This window comes from Leptodactylus fuscus, chromosome 1, assembly GCF_031893055.1.
Source record: "Leptodactylus fuscus isolate aLepFus1 chromosome 1, aLepFus1.hap2, whole genome shotgun sequence".
NCBI classification, from domain to species: domain Eukaryota; kingdom Metazoa; phylum Chordata; class Amphibia; order Anura; family Leptodactylidae; genus Leptodactylus; species Leptodactylus fuscus.
Window position 1 is genome coordinate 368,554,583 of NC_134265.1, and position 15,742 is coordinate 368,570,324.

A 15,742-nucleotide genomic window follows, 5' to 3' on the forward strand; every position below is an offset into this window, starting at 1 on the left:
AGGGCACTCAAGGGAAACAAAAAACCTGCGATTTTTAATTTTTATGTAATTTAATTATTTATTTTAATGAAATGTAAAACTCCCGATTTGCTGACGCCGGGGCTGGGGATGGCGTCACCTCTTTTGTCTGTCACTTTTTCTGATGCTTCATCTCCAGAACATGGCAGGTATCACATTTGGGGGCCGCTCATTAATAGGACGGGGTACGTCATTCTGTTCTGTTGTTTACACCAGGAAAGCATCCGGCCTAAACAGAGGAAAGAAAATGGTGCTGTTACCTCTAGCAACCGTGTCTGAGATCTGATTGGTCACAGTGGTTAGCTGACTCTATTACGTGACTCCTTCGGGTTTTTGTCACTCATGACAACCAATCAGATTCCAGCTTTCATTGAGGTCACACTTGGCCAGAACGGTGGGGGGGAGGGCAAGTATAACTTTGGGGCTGGGTGAATAAATTGTATATTTGTCCCACCCAGATGGCAGAGTCGTGGTACCAGCTACCGGCAGAGGAAGACGCCAGCGTGGCCATGCTTAGTGAGGCGGTCCCCCGCGGGGAGCAGACAGACTTCCCGAGTTTGGAGGAGGGCACGCTGCTGTCAGACACGGAGATAAGGAAAGGCTTCTCCGCCGGGCGGGCGCACACACTACAGCTGGGTAAGGATCTGGTACGTGAATGCTCCGACCTCAAGAGCGAGTCTATGTGTAATGGTTGTGCTGTGTCTATATGACAGAGGTCCAGGATAGTCGCCTGTCTCCCTGCCTCCCTCTGCTGACCACTGATTCCACCCCAGGGGACAAGTTCTTTGAAGACACGTTGTTCCAGAAGACAGAGGAGGACGAGTTTGCTCCCCTAAGGTACAGTGACCACTCCATGAAGCCTTCACTTCACAGGGGACATACGTATCACGGGTAGGGTTAAGGTGAGCATACAGTGGTGAGGGTCATAATATATTAGGGTGCCAAGTAACCTTAGGTCCACCATGGTTTTGTAGATTGTTGGCCATCCCTGAAGACCAGAGAACTGGACATATACCGTATGTGCTAGATGACCAAACGCTTTCCAGGTGAGCTGCTCACATTGTCTTATGTCACCATTGTTCTTTGTATCACTGCAGAGCTTCACTAGACATTTCGGAGTTCCCCGGACCGCCACCAAAGTCATTGCAGATAAGTGACGTAGTGGAGCTGACCAGCAAGGAGATAACACTGGACGAGGGGAATGGCGGTCTGTCACTGTCTCGGCAGTACTCGAGGAAAGCCCCACGAGACACTGGAGATGGTCACAGAGAAAAAGAGGACAAAAATCCTTCCGCGGACAATGAGCCAGAATCGGTAGTCGTACATAGGACATCATCTAATGACATCATTCAACCTGTGGGAGATACATTGGGCAAGGAACTGAGAAGTGAGGACGGGGCTTTCTTAAGCAGCACCGTCCCGGCCCCTGTGCTGTTGGAACTTTTGGAGAAAGAAGTGGGCATGTCAAGTAGCAGTGGAAGGTCCTCAAAGTCTTCCTCTACTGGCGGGGCCGAAAAGGTTCATGGAATGAGAGGGAAACCTGATCCTGAAGAAGGAAACCTCAACACCTTGGAGCTCGGTGTGCACTATGATCTCAGGACAAGCTCCAACCAGTCATTGGAAGAATCATTCAGAGACGCCAGTGAAATTGATTTTTCCAAAGACGTTGAGAAAGAAGCCGATGATCCCAATGACTCCAGTCAGCTAAAGCAGTCCGGGATTACTCTTCGACCGTCGAGAGACGCTCTCCACCAGCAACTATTCTCTGAAATCCTACAGCGAAGCCAGGAAAGGGACATGTCAGGCAGTACTAAGAGCAGAAAAGACTCCATGGCCCCTGGAAGCTCTCCTGTCCTCAACAAAACGCCTACTGAGCCCCCCAACAAGGTAGATGACACGTCGGCAGAAGCTCACTTACGGGACGAGCTGAGTATGTCATCTCGTTGTAGCATCGAACGTGGACATAAAGACACGGACATATTACAGACAGGAAATACTCCTGTGGACGAGACTTTGTTCATCGGCAGATTACCTCATCCTATCTCTCAGTCGACACCTGGAACGTTTACAGTGAATCGGAAACCACTGTCAGGGCGAATACAGCAAATCAAAGCCAAGCTGACCGGTTCTGACATGTCCTTAAATGAAGAGCCTTCCTCCGAATCTCCTCCCCGTAATGTGGCTCCTTCTGCGGTGCCCCAATCTATCCAGAGCAGCCAAGGTTACCCCGAGAGCAGTGACTCTCAGAGATCATTGTCTCCACAAAGGAGGAGGATTCAGTCTCTGCCAAGTCTGAATTATATCGAAAAGGTCGGAGCCTGGAATACAAACCAGTCATTTGACGCGTTAGTTCTCCGCGGCTTAACCGGAGTGTCTCCTAAAAAGTTAGCTTATAATGCCGTGGCTGATTCCTTGAACCGCATGCTATCCAAACAGACCGGTACCACCGCTACTCCAAAGAAAGCGCTCTCCGCCTCACTCAATGCCACATCTTCTATGACCAATCTAAGTGCGGCTGAGAAAGGGTCAAGCATCGCCTCCGCGATCACCAGATCTCAGTCTTATAACTCTGTCTTACCTGCAAGAGATCAAACTGAAGAAGTACGTCACGCAACCAAGTCCAAAACGTCACAATCACTTGACTCATTGAGAGGTTCCTCCTCCACTAGAGGTCCAAGTGTTGGAGGCCATGATCTTCCTAGCAAGCAGATATCTTCAGACCTTAAGGAGGTTGTTCGTAGTGGACAAGAGGAGGTGTTTAATACATCGGGAAAGCAGAGTCGTAACGTTGTGACAATGGATCGATTCAGTGATGTTTCTTCTGAGCAAGATTACGCCAATAGCTCTCACTCCAGTCACCATGAGAAGGAGATGGTCGTGGGCTCTCGGACTTCTGGCCAACACCAGCTGACCAAGGAAGGTGGAAGTATTGAGTGGTCACCTACTGAGGAGACTTCTGGGAAGGAGGAACTGGACATAGAAGGAAGAATACCTGTAAGTAGTTCCTAGGGCTGTTGGGTGTCATTCGTAGCATAGTCTTCTGTCATCCGGATTGTCCTTACGATAGGTCCAGCTGTCAGCACCCTGACAATCACCTCTTCTCATTATAAGATGCCTTCATGGTTCTGAACCTTCTTGTGACGCTTTGCTTATATTAACCAGAATGCCTTTGTTTTGTAGACGTATCTCAGGAACCTCGGCATCGATCAGTCCCCCACCGCTATCCTCACACCCTTTGCTCTAAAGGGACCCATCCGAGAACCAGAATTCTTGCCCTCAGAGCTGAGAACCATCAAGGGATCCACAGCCACACCAAGCCGAAGCATGAGGCTCTCCGAAGGTAACTGTCAGATGGTTCTTCTGCAGGGCTCACATCTTCTGGTTCAGTGTCTTATATAATAGTATTGAGTACTGCCCTTGCTCTCGTAGTCTCAGCCTGTAATGATTTTGTGTTTTGGGGTTCTTTTTTTGGTTAGGTGGCTCCCAAAGCGCAGTGAACATCTCTCAGTCCAGCCTGTATTCATCCACCTCCACCACCAGCGTGTCTATCCCTATGGGATCAGAAGTTGGGCCAGAATCTCCTTTGCCCACTGAAATGTCTCCTTCATTTGGCCTTGGGTCAGCTAATGATAGACCGATCAGTCAGGATGACACCATGCCTCGTGGTGTTGGCAATGAGTTGAGGGCACTCTCCACCCATGTCGAGATGTCGCCAGCTCTGCAACCAACCAGTGACCTTAACTCTGCATGTCAAGGCTTCGTCAGTGAGGACCACGTGGAGCTAACGCAGGTGAAGTATCTGATCGAGCAGTCGGAGTCTGGTGGGTCTGAAGGGACCACCTCACACGATATTGTCAATGATCAGGTGCCATCCTTACAAGGGTACCCAATAAAACCTCCCTCCAGGGATCTTGTCAATGATTCTTTTGTTGGATCCAAAACCCTCAAAGAGATTCAGAAGCTCTTGGCAGAAGCAGAGGACGCCGGCCTTGATAGAACTGGTTCTAGTTTACACCGAGCTTCTCCAATCGGGGATCCATATACTGAGGCTCCATCAAGGAGTCTAAATTTAGAAGACTCTCTCCATAGTAGGTCAGCCACTCCTCTGGACATCCTGTTGAAGGACATGTCCTGGGACTCTTCATTTAATAGCAGCTTAACCGGTGATCACTCCGTAAACAAAGATTTGTCGGTGACTTGGAATAATGACTCTCCGCCGACAACTCGGGACAGCTCTTACTTAGAACTTGTCGAAAACAGAAGCTCCTTGGCTGCTCCATTTACTCTACAGAGTCAGTGGGGAAGATCTGAGCCAGAAGGCTGCAGTAAAGCCACAACAAACAAGATGGTGCCATCTAAATTTAGCATGGGGAATGATGGGGCCATAACTGAGAAGGTTCAGCGCAGTCAACAACTTCTGAGCGGCGTTTCAAGCTCAGTAATGGGCTTGAGAAATGCGTTGGCTGTGACGGGACCTGGATTTGTTCAGGGGACGGAGCTAGAGAGCGATGAAAGTAGCGGAGACTCCCTGGCCGCACGAGTCACAAGTCTCCTGAAGAACGATAACCCATTGGCTTACACGGTGCGAGCAATGCAAGATTCGGCGGAGGAGGAACGGAGGACACGCGGTAAGATGCCACCTATAGAGTCTGACCACTGTCCTGACCGTTCAGGCTGATGGATCCAGGCTCCTCAACTTTTATTGATCTTCTTCCATTGCACTTTGTTGTAAGGTTCGATGAAGATAAAGCTGACCAGTCACCCGGTGATCCCGGACTCGGAGCTGAGTGATGAGGACAGACGACGGATTGAGGAGATCAAGAGAGAACTGCTGGAGAGCGCTAAGGAAGCCGAGAAGGTGCACAGACTTATGTATTGGGGCATCGTGAGCAATACTGGTTAGGGAGTAGTATGTGGTCACTTCATAGATAGGGGGCGCCATTGAGATATAACAGCAGGGGGGCAGGGCTCGGATTGTTGTCAGTTCCTTCTAGTAACTTCTCCTTACTTGTTATGATGCAGCGTCCCGCGTGGACTTCAGGTAAGTTCACACTCTGCTGTGTGCCGTGCTTCTCTGCATGACGGAACCGTTGCCTTTACTCTACCAGATCTATCCAGCTGTTGTATAGAGAAAATCTTTCTCCTAGATTTGGTGACTTCATCCCTCAGTGCCGGGGGACATTTATGGGGATGTCTGTGAGTAAGCACATAGGTAGCGCATATATCCCCCGCCCCCAATGGGACCAGCGCAGAGAATATCCATCATGTTCCAGAAGATTGCCTGAAACTACAGCAAACCTCCAGCTGTGAGAAGTAGCAGGTCGGGAGAAAGTATTCTGGAGGTGAACAAGCAGGTTCCTATTCACTGACAGCAAGCATAGGAATGGACCTGAAGAGAATAGGTCGGGGGGTGGATATATAACATTGACTGGTTATATTAGTGCTGCGGATATGAGGTCTGCGTGTCCAGGATGCCGAGATACCATCTCCTTCTATAGTCCACGAGGGACCTTGTACTGACAGACATCACTGCAGAACTTGCCTTGGGGTTTTCTCTACACTCATTACTCATCATACACAGCCTGCGTGACTCCCCCTTCCTTCCCATGTCGCATCTCCTTATTCTCGTGTGTGTGTGTGTGTGCGCGCGCGCGCTAATCTTCTCTGTATCGTTCCAATTTTTTTTTTTTTTTACGTATATGTGCTGCTGAAGTAAGCCCAACCCCCACCCCTGTCTATATTCTGATACGTTACAACCTATGTGATCTGCTCCTCCTGAAGACTTGGGTGCTCCCCCCCCTCATCTGTATTCTGATACGTTACAACCTATGTGATCTGCTCTTCCTGAAGACTTAGGTGCTCACCCCTCCCCCCCTTTGCCTTCCTGCTGCTACCAGTATATGTGAGAAGAGCAGACAGAGGCCGGAGCCGAGTATCAGCCACCTAGGAGTTGCTGCATAGCTTAATATGATCCCTTTAAGACACCAGTGTTTATGTTTGTATCCTCAGTGTGACCCTGCTTGCTGTTTGTTATATAAAACATCCTCCGTGTTTCTTTCCATGGACCCTCCACCGTCAGGCGCTTCAGTGTTCTTGTGTATTGCGATAATCCTTGGCGAGAATAAGGGCTAATTCACGTTCCGTCGCGGCTGCCACAACGGGATGCCGGTGCAGTGCTTTCCGCTCCGTATTAGGCCCAGGCCTAGTCCGGAGGGTGGTGTCGTGAGGTGGACGCCGGGGCTGAATCAGCCGCAGAATCTGCCTCAAGAAGGGGCAGGTCGCTTCTTTTTTCGCGAATGGGAACAAATCGCTCACGGAAAAAAGGAAATGCCCGGATGTGAATAAGCCCGATGAGGGTCTAGTGCGGAGGACCAGGAGGGGGCAGATAGATGGTGAGAAACCTGCGGGGTGGTATGGAGAAGCCGTCATCCAAACTGCCCATAGACATCACAAGAACATCCTCTTATGGCGCCTTCCACTCCCAGCAAGCCCTGCACCAATAGTAGTTTTGCCAAAACAGGAGAGCCCAATATTGTCCGGGAACAAGTCCTTAGATATTGTCACCACCCGGATGGAAAGTAACCCAGCAGTTTCCCTTTATGTCTTATATGGCGTCTCTTCCGGGGGGCAGCGCTGACCCCTCGACTCCCAGAAATAGCTTTCTATACAGCCATAGAATTCCGTGTCCTTGAGATTATCGGCGTGACGTTGTTGGGAGGTTTCTGTGAGTGTCAGGGGTTTCCTGAAGCTTCACGTAACCATCTACTATGTGAGACTAACAAGTCTACAAAGCGCGACTGTGCCGACCCTGACCCGAGTGCCGGAAGTGTTATATATATAGCCTTCATTCAGCGCACTCGCTTTTATCCGCATCTCGTTGTTGTTTCATCTTTATACCAAATGCTTTTTTATCCCTTGGGAGATATTTATAACGAATGAAAGGCCCTGAGCGTAGAACATGGGTATCTGTCCTCGCACAAAGCAAGACAACGGGGGAAGAAAGGAAGCGTGGGCGGCAGCGGAGCCGCCATGTTTAGGAAGAGCTCCACACTCCAGGCACCAGAAATAGCTAGTATTAACTCTTTCCATATCATTTATAGGGACTCAAGTAAAGATGACAAGGTGGGGATCCAGTGGTGATCTATTAAGGAGAGTTTGGCTGTAGTTGTAGTCAGGTTCCGTCATAGTAGAGGCCATCAATGAGGATTTGCAGATTCTTCTTATCCCAGTAGGGTATAGGGGGTACGGCCAGCTTTACCAGTCTACAAAACCACTCATTAAACGTATCACACCATTGTTTTCAGGATCATCCTCACCCTATAAGGCGAGCTTCTTCAGGGGACGCAGTAGAATTCCAGCTACGGTTGACCCCATCGCCCTTGCAGTTACCTGTTACCAACTCTAATGAGGAGGACACCAAAGATATCACCTCTGTTCAAGCTTTCGATATACAACGCAACGCTACATATGGTGGGAGGACTGAAGATGTGTCCTCTGTCGTGTCTGCTCAGTCTCCACCAATGTCTGCTCCTAGCCAACAAGACCCAATAACTGAGCTTCAATATCACGAAACTCCAAGAAGAAATGTTAGTGAGCTGGACAGACGAGACGCACCACTAGTGAAATCCACTGAAGAGGCCACCAAACCAATATCCTCTATCACATTCTCCTCTCGTAAACGTTCTTCACCTCCGTCCTCTTCTCCCGATAGACGTTCTCCACCACTTCCTTTTGACTTACACGTTGACCATGATAAATCGCCAACCAACCACAGCTTTGACCTTAGACCTCCTCCAGCTTCTCTAAATGTCCACCACGTTTATCACCCAACTCCTTCACCATCACGTCTGGAGGACAAACGTGCAGATACCGCTCTTGTGACTTCTCAACGATGGCGATCTGGCGATTCTACAACCCAAGAGTTCTCGGCAAGTTCCTGGGCCAGGGATAAAGAATGTTCTACAGTTGCATCGCCACTTACTTCTCCATCTATTGGGAGATTTGATCCATCCTCAGGTCCTCAGAAGCAAAATGTGGATCCTGAAAAAGTCAATTCGGAAGCTTTAGTCATCAACTATGGTTGCCAAGTGAAGAGTGATGGTGGCGATAGCCAACTGACTACATGTAGTGGACCCAAAGCCGATGGGGATGGATCACCTCCATCTATGTCTTCTCCAACTCGCAAAGCCCTTTCTTGTGTCCATGTGACAATCTCTCCAAAGGAGGACATGAAAGTTATAGACGTGTCCAAAGCTCTGGTGACATTAGATACTGGTTTATTGGCTTTGGAACCAAGAGCAAAGGCTGATATGTCTAGGTCATCTTCTGCAAACCTCTCCAGGAATGAGCAGGTCCTGAGCCAGAACGACCTCTCTGCTGGTACCGAACCATCCAGTCCTTCTCACGTATACCCTATAAGAGACATGAAGACCATTCCTGAAGATGTGCTCCAGTTCACAGACAAAGAAAACATTCCCGACAGACTAATCCATTCTGAGAGAAGACGTTCTCCATTATCTGATGCCACCACCCAGATCACCACTGAAAGTCCACAGAAAACCAGCTTCTCGGCTGAGATCTTTGTTGACGGGTCACTAAGAGAAGCCTCCACATCATCAATCCTGAAAGTCAACCAGACTCCTGAACATCAGACGCCCTCTCGTACCCCACTGTCCTGCCTGTCCCGGGCCACCGGTGAGCACTGTCTTATAAGTATTCTGGGCTGCACTCCTGCAATGACATCACACATTCTGTAGTAGACCTCTATGATGTCATCAGTTCCAGATGTATAACTGCACCTGCATAATGACATCTTGGAGGGATCAGATGTCCTCAACATGGCAGGGTGAGCCACGGGTGGAAAAAACAATTTTAAGTAGCATGAGGGGGGTCAAATTGTGTCTGAAGGGATTATAAGTTCTGACCTATGACCTTTTTCCTGTGCAGCAGTGGGAGTGGTTGCACTAGTATAAAGGCCCCAATCCCTGAATCGGTATCCAGCCCCCGCCATGTGGTAGAAGGGGAGTGTGACCTCTAGCTCTGCACCCCCTATAACTAGACCCCTATGCTAGAATACAGGATAACACTGTGATGTTTGCAGATCAGCCCCTGCTGCTGCCATATCGACCCCCGGGGAGCCCCGAGCTGTTCTATGTGCCTGTCATGGAAGGAGGGTCCAGGATGTCCCCGGTCAGTACCATCGAGAGCTCCCACCCAGGTAAGACAGACCTGGATCACCCCCAGTTCTCATATGAGGAGCTGCCGATCATTATTATGTCCTCTGATTCTGATTAGTCGCAGAGTCCAGCCACGGTTGGGGCCTATATGGCCGTCTCCTCCCTGCAGGGGGCGCTGCTCGGTAGTGTGAGCGCAGTGTTACTCCAGCAGCGGCAGGGTCTTCTTGTCATTACGACAGGGAACATGAACATAAATGTCTGCGCTCCCTCCAACCTGCCTTAACCCTGATAATAAACGTTCTCCTCCTCCTCCTGTCTCTTTTGCCTTGTTTCTTCTTCTCCTCCTCCTCCGTCTCTTCTTCTTCCTCTTCCACCCTCTTTGTTTCTTCTTCCTTTTCTGCCTTGTTTCTTCTTCCTCTTCCGCCTTGTTTCTTCTTCTCCTCCTCTGTTTCTTTTTCTCCTCTTCTTCCTCTTCCACCCTCTTTGTTTCTTCTTCTCCTCCTCCTCCGTTTCTTCTTCTCCTCTTCTTCCTCCTCCTCCGTTTCTTCTTCTCCTCTTCTTCCTCTTCCACCTTCTTTGTTTCTTCTCCGTTTCTTCTTCTCTTCTTCCTCCTCCTCCTCCGTTTCTTCTTCTCCTCTTCTTCCTCTTCCACCTTCTTTGTTTCTTCTCCTTCTCCTCCTCCGTTTCTTCTTTTCCTCTTCTGTCTCTTCCACCTTCTTTGTTTCTTCTTCTCCTCCTCCTCCGTTTCTTCTTCTCCTCTTCTTCCTCTTCCACCTTCTTTGTTTTTTCTCCTCCGTTTCTTCTTCTCTTCTTCCTCCTCCTCCGTTTCTTCTTCTCCTCTTCTTCCTCTTCCACCTTCTTTGTTTTTTCTCCTCCGTTTCTTCTTCTCCTCTTCTTCCTCCTCCTCCTCCGTTTCTTCTTCTCCTCTTCTTCCTCTTCCACCTTCTTTGTTTCTTCTCCTTCTCCTCCTCCGTTTCTTCTTTTCCTCTTCTGTCTCTTCCACCTTCTTTGTTTCTTCTTCTCCTCTTCTTCCTCTTCCGCCTTCTTTGTTTATTCTTCTCCTCCTCCTCCGTTTCTTCTTTTCCTCTTCTGTCTCTTCCACCTTCTTTGTTTCTTCTTCTCCTCTTCTTCCTCTTCCGCCTTCTTTGTTTATTCTTCTCCTCCTCCTCCGTTTCTTCTTTTCCTCTTCTGTCTCTTCCACCTTCTTTGTTTCTTCTTCTCCTCCTCCTCTGTTTCTTCCTCTTCCACCCTCTTTGTTTCTTCTCCACCTTCTTTGTTTCTTCTTCTCCTCTTCTTCCTCCTCCGCCTTCTTTGTTTCTTCTTCTCCTCCGTTTCTTCTTCTCCTCTTCTTCCTCTTCCGCCTTCTTTGTTTCTTCTTCTCCTCCTCCTCCGTTTCTTCTTCTCCTCTTCTGACTCTTCCGCCTTCTTTGTTTCTTCTTCCTCCTCCTCCTCCGTTTATTCTTCTTCTCTTCTGACTCTTCCACTTCTTTTGTCTCTTCTTCTCCCTCATCTTCACCTTCTCTTCTTACATACAGGCTCCAATGATGCCATTTCACCAAAGTTTCCCCCGGACGTCTTGGGTTCGGCACCGGAGAAGTTCTCAGACCCTTCTATACCCAAACACAGAGACGGCATCTACAGCAAAGAGCCCAGCCCGAAAACAGCGGAGCGAAGGCAGAAGCTGGCGAGAGGTGAGCGCCAGCACCCTGCTGTACAAGTCTATGGAGAGAGCGCAGTCACATCCAGAGCTGTATTCACACTTCTGATCTCTTGCACAGGATCTGTAGTGCTCATTGTCTAGAAGACGTACAGACACTGAAGCAGCAGGCGCTGCAGCAAGATGCCAAGAGAAAAGGAGTATAAGACATAACGCTGCTCCCAGCCAGGGCTAGTGATGAGCTCCTTGTGAGGAGGAGGAGAGCGTCTCCATTATACTCTATGGTTAGCGTGCAGCTCTGGATGTGACTGGAGTATAAGATGAGATGTAAATCTTTCTGACGTGTAGAGACCTTCACATGTCATTGGCATCACTTCTTGTATGGACACTTCTTCAGTATCTTTTTGTTCTAGATCGGACTGATAACTCGACCCCATCCCAATATCCATCAGCACCCGCCTCACGGCAGACACCGGCAGCGAAGGATCCCGGGAGTAAAATGTCCTTCAGCGTTGTCCATCATAGAGGTTCTGAGTCCACAAAGAGGTCGGACCCCAGAGGACCACGGGTGTATACGACTTCTACCTTCGAGGACGAGTTCCTTCCTTTACAACCAGAAATGGACTATTCCCAAGACCAGTCAGATCTTAATGGTCTGGCGGGGTCCAGGACCCTAGAAGTGACCGAGAGGAAGAAAACTTACTCCGTGACTAGTAAGGACCTCTCAGGACGAAGTGACAAGAGTGGACAGAGTGATGGAGACCAGAGAGATAAATGTCAGAGCGTCACCTCCAACCAGAGCCTGGACGACCTGTGGGCGCGCTATACGGAAAGCAAGAGAAGACGGACCACAGAGTCCAGCAACAGGCTGGAGGTGTCCCTTGTGGAGCGTCTAGAGCGACTGGCCAGACTGCTACAGAATCCTCCGCCACATTCACTGAGGTCCTCTAAAGATGAAGAGAAGGACAAGCACCATCAGAAGAAAGCTGCCCGGGAGCAGTGGTACAGGAGGAAGCTGGGAGTGGACTCTGCACAGTCTGTGGATGATGGCTCAGTGGGTAAACCCTACGAGGACAGTCCTGACACCGGCTCACTGCACTCAGACCCCAGCACTGTGACCGATGATGCCACCACCACCGAGTCACAGACCAGCAGCGATATCTCATCTGGGACCGGCTCCGTGTCCACCATAGACACCATCAGACTCATTAACGCATTTGGGCCTGAGCGGGTTTTGCCCTCATCGAGGCTCGGCCGTCTCTACAGCACCATCGACCTGCAAAAGAAACGCACCGAGGAGAAGGCAAAAGGCTCAAAACAGTCATCTACAGGCCGGGAGCAGTCCAGGATGGAGATGCAGGAGCTCCTGAAGAGTCAGGTATGACGGCACGGCGCTGATGCCGCTTATCTCACGGTTAGTCTTCAGAGTAGTCACTCGCTGTCTCTTTCTCTTATGAAGATGGCGGATGCTGAATCTGTCACCTCGTCAAGTGGTTTATGGGAACCAAGTCCAGCGCTGAGACAAAAGAAGAGTAGCAGAGGTCTGAACAAGGGCGTCCAGGCAGGTAGGTGACCTCTGCGCCTTCTAGAAGTATCTACCCTACCATCAGATCTCCTTACTAAGGTCTACAGAGAGGCCCGGCAGCCTGTTGTTGGTGTCCCCTCCGCTGGTCCGTGCTGAGTGTTTACGATTGTTGTAGGGGAGCTGGAGATTGTGATGAGCGCCACCAGGAGGAACACCAGAGATGTGGGGACCACATTCCCATCTCCAGGGGGTGAAAGGCTGATGTCTGATCCAGCACCTTCTGTGACCAAGGAGACCAGTACGAGAACAGCCAGGAGCAAAGTGAACATAGCGGCGCAGTACAACCCACCAGGTGGGTGATGTCTATACTGTAGGAAGCCATCAATAGAATGAAAGAAGTTACTCAGCGTTTCCTGACCCAGAGTGGCAGGGAACTTATAGAATTGAACATTTATGGGGGTTCCTATGGTATAATCCGGCCTGTTTTCCTCCATCGTCCTCACAGGGATGAGCTGGTTTGTTCCAGCTGAAGACCTAAAATCTGAGTCCCGGAAGGAGAATGAGCCGAGGGTCCGGAGGGGTCCAGGCCCGGCCTGGTATGAGCCAGTGACCAGCACCAAGCCCTGGAGAGAACCTCTGCGGGAGAAGAACGAGCAGGAGTGGGTGACCGGGAGATCAGAGAGCCCCATCCTCAAAACCAGAGTCATCCCCAGTGCACAGGACAAGCCGTTCATCAGAGTGACCCTACAGGTGAGTGGAGCCCCAGGTGTGGCGTCAGGGGTGGAGTGGGCCCCGGGGTGTGGCGTCAGGGATGGAGCAGGACCTTGTGTGTGGCATCAGGGGTGCAGTGGGCCCCGTGGTGTGTCAACAGGGGTGGAGTGGGCCCCGGGGTGCGGCGTCAGGGGTGCAGCGGGCCCCGGGGTGTGGTGTCAGGGGTGAAGCGGGCCCTGGGGTGTGGTGTCAGGGGCGGAGCAGGACCTGGGGTGTGGCGTCAGGGGTGCAGCGGACCCCGGGGTGTGGTGTGAGGGACGGAGCGGACCCCGGGGTGTGGTGTGAGGGACGGAGCGGACCCCGGGGTGTGGTGTGAGGGACGGAGCGGACCCCGGGGTGTGGTATGAGGGACGGAGCGGACCCCGGGGTGTGATGTGAGGGACGGAGCGGACCCCGGGGTGTGGCGTCAGGGGCGGAGTGGGCCCCGGGGTGTGGCGTCAGGGGCGGAGTGGGCCCCAGGGTGTGGCGTCAGGGGTGCAGAGGGCCCAGTGGTGTGGTGTCAGGGGCGGAGTGGGCCCCAGGGTGTGGCGTCAGGGGCGGAGTGGGCCCCAGGGTGTGGCGTCAGGGGTGCAGAGGGCCCAGTGGTGTGGTGTGAGGAACGGCGCAGGACCTGGGGTGTGGTGTCAGGGGCGGAGCGGGCCCCAATCCTGTCTTATTCTCTGCTTATGTCTTAGGAGTCTCTGAGGTCTCATCGGCCGGACTTCATCTTCCGCTCTGGGGAGAGGGTGAAACGGCTGCAGCTCCTCACCGAGGAACGAAAACTACAGAGCGTGTTCCAGGGAGAGAGAGAAGAACTCTTCAACCAGGCGCGGAGGAGCGGAGACCCCCGATACAAAGGTGATGGCAATTCACCACCTACACTACTCTGTCCTGACGCCCCTTTATATGTCATTGCTGTTTGTCATTCTGAATTGGTCTCTTTGGGTTCCTGTAGTTACTTGTCGCCCAGTGCTGCCCTCTGCAGGTGCCTGTAGATGACTGTCAGAGTAATAATTTACTGTAATGAGGCGGGAGCGGAGGCCACGCCCACAGCCGCCAGCGGAGGCCACGCCCACAGCCGCCATCGCCTCATCTCACACGTGTCCTCTCCTTGTAGGTCCCGCATTATCAGAGCAGAACCGAAGCATCCCGAAGAAAGAGATGATCCAGAGGTCAAAGAGGTGAGATGGGGCCCCGCACTATAGGGTGGGCCTGTGGGTGTCATGTAGGGGCAACTGCGAATGTACAGGGCGAGGCTCAGAGTGCGGGGTCAGTATACATGAGAGAAGGTCATAGCGCCCCCTTCTGGACTGACACATTGGACTGATTATTTCAGGATTTACCAGCAGCTTCCAGAAATCAGGAAGAGGAAGGAAGAAGAGAAGAGGAGGTCGGAGTACGAGAGCAATCGGCTGAGGGCCCAGCTGTACAGGAAGGTGAGCAGTACTGCAACGCTGCCACCGGAGGCGCAATACCTGCAGAACACCACAGGAGGTGTAATACCCGCAGAACACCACAGGAGGCGTAATACCTGCAGAACACCATAGGAGGCGTAATACCTGCACAACACCACAGGAGGCGTAATACCCATACACCGTCACAGGAGGCGTAATACCTGCAGAACACCACAGGAGGCGTAATACCAATACACTGCCACGTGAGGGCAGCATCTACTCGCTGCTCCAGATTAACAACATAATCCCCCTACAGGGCTACAAGTCCGCCTGTGAAGGGGTTAATGTGACCTTCATCTATAAATACTCTACAGCAGCACAGAGCATTTCAGGAGGGGAACATGCTAGTCATTTAGAGGTTCCAATCTGCGCCGGAGGACTCTGCTGTCTTTATGGAACTCACCCAAGATCATATAGTTCTTAGATACTCTGTGCTGCTGGGGGCCCTGCTCCTCCCACTATGTAACTCTCACCCTGTGACCTCCTCTATAAGCTCTGCACACTCCTGTCCTGACATCCTCTGTGCTGCTGTGACCCTGCTCCTCCCACTATGTAACTCTATAGGATCTGCACACTCCTCTCCTGACATCCTCTGTGCTGCTGTGACCCTGCTCCTCCCACTATGTAACTCTATAGGATCTGCACACTCCTCTCCTGACATCCTCTGTGCTGCTGTGACCCTGCTCCTCCCACTATGTAACTCTATAGGATCTGCACACTCCTCTCCTGACATCCTCTGTGCTGCTGTGACCCTGCTCCTCCCACTATGTAACTCTATAGGATCTGCACACTCCTCTCCTGACATCCTCTGTGCTGCTGTGACCCTGCTCCTCCCACTATGTAACTCTATAGGATCTGCACACTCCTCTCCTGACATCCTCTGTGCTGCTGGGGCCTCTGATATTTGCATTTCCTCTAATTCTTCTCTGTATTTTCTTGCAGAAATTGACCAATCACATCCTGGGCAGGAAGACCCCCTGGAATTGACCCCGCCCTGACGTGTGACAATACAGGCTCCGCCCCTATTGCTGACTCCTCCCTTCTGTGTTTTGTAGATTTGTTTCTATTTTTTTATTAGCTAATTATTATATTTTATATATTTTTTCTTAATATATTTGGGTCTCCGGGGCTGTGCGGGGGGGAGGGGTTTGCTGCAGCTCTC

The 15,742-nt window shown here is 51.1% G+C and overlaps 1 protein-coding gene across 1 annotated transcript; it reads left to right on the top strand.

Annotated features, from left to right (window-relative positions):
- The first annotated feature begins 724 nt into the window (after positions 1-724).
- Positions 725-15,578, top strand: LOC142189632 (uncharacterized). The gene is made up of 17 exons (XM_075262245.1): positions 725-855; positions 993-1,064; positions 1,116-3,012; positions 3,199-3,358; positions 3,495-4,646; positions 4,752-4,876; positions 7,323-8,712; positions 9,119-9,235; positions 10,730-10,885; positions 11,265-12,229; positions 12,311-12,416; positions 12,552-12,728; positions 12,882-13,126; positions 13,822-13,984; positions 14,244-14,307; positions 14,463-14,650; positions 15,523-15,578. Exons 1-17 carry the CDS (start codon positions 725-727, stop codon positions 15,576-15,578), a joined length of 7,164 nt encoding a protein of 2,387 aa, XP_075118346.1.
- Positions 15,579-15,742: the final 164 nt, after the last annotated feature.

Coding starts and splice junctions, on each gene's coding strand:
- LOC142189632 (XM_075262245.1), top strand. CDS start 725: ATGACAGAGGTCCAGGATAGTCGCCTGTCTCCCTGCCTCCCTCTGCTG. Junction 856..992: donor GACGAGTTTGCTCCCCTAAG/GTACAGTGACCA, acceptor ATGGTTTTGTAG/ATTGTTGGCCATCCCTGAAG. Junction 1,065..1,115: donor GATGACCAAACGCTTTCCAG/GTGAGCTGCTCA, acceptor GTATCACTGCAG/AGCTTCACTAGACATTTCGG.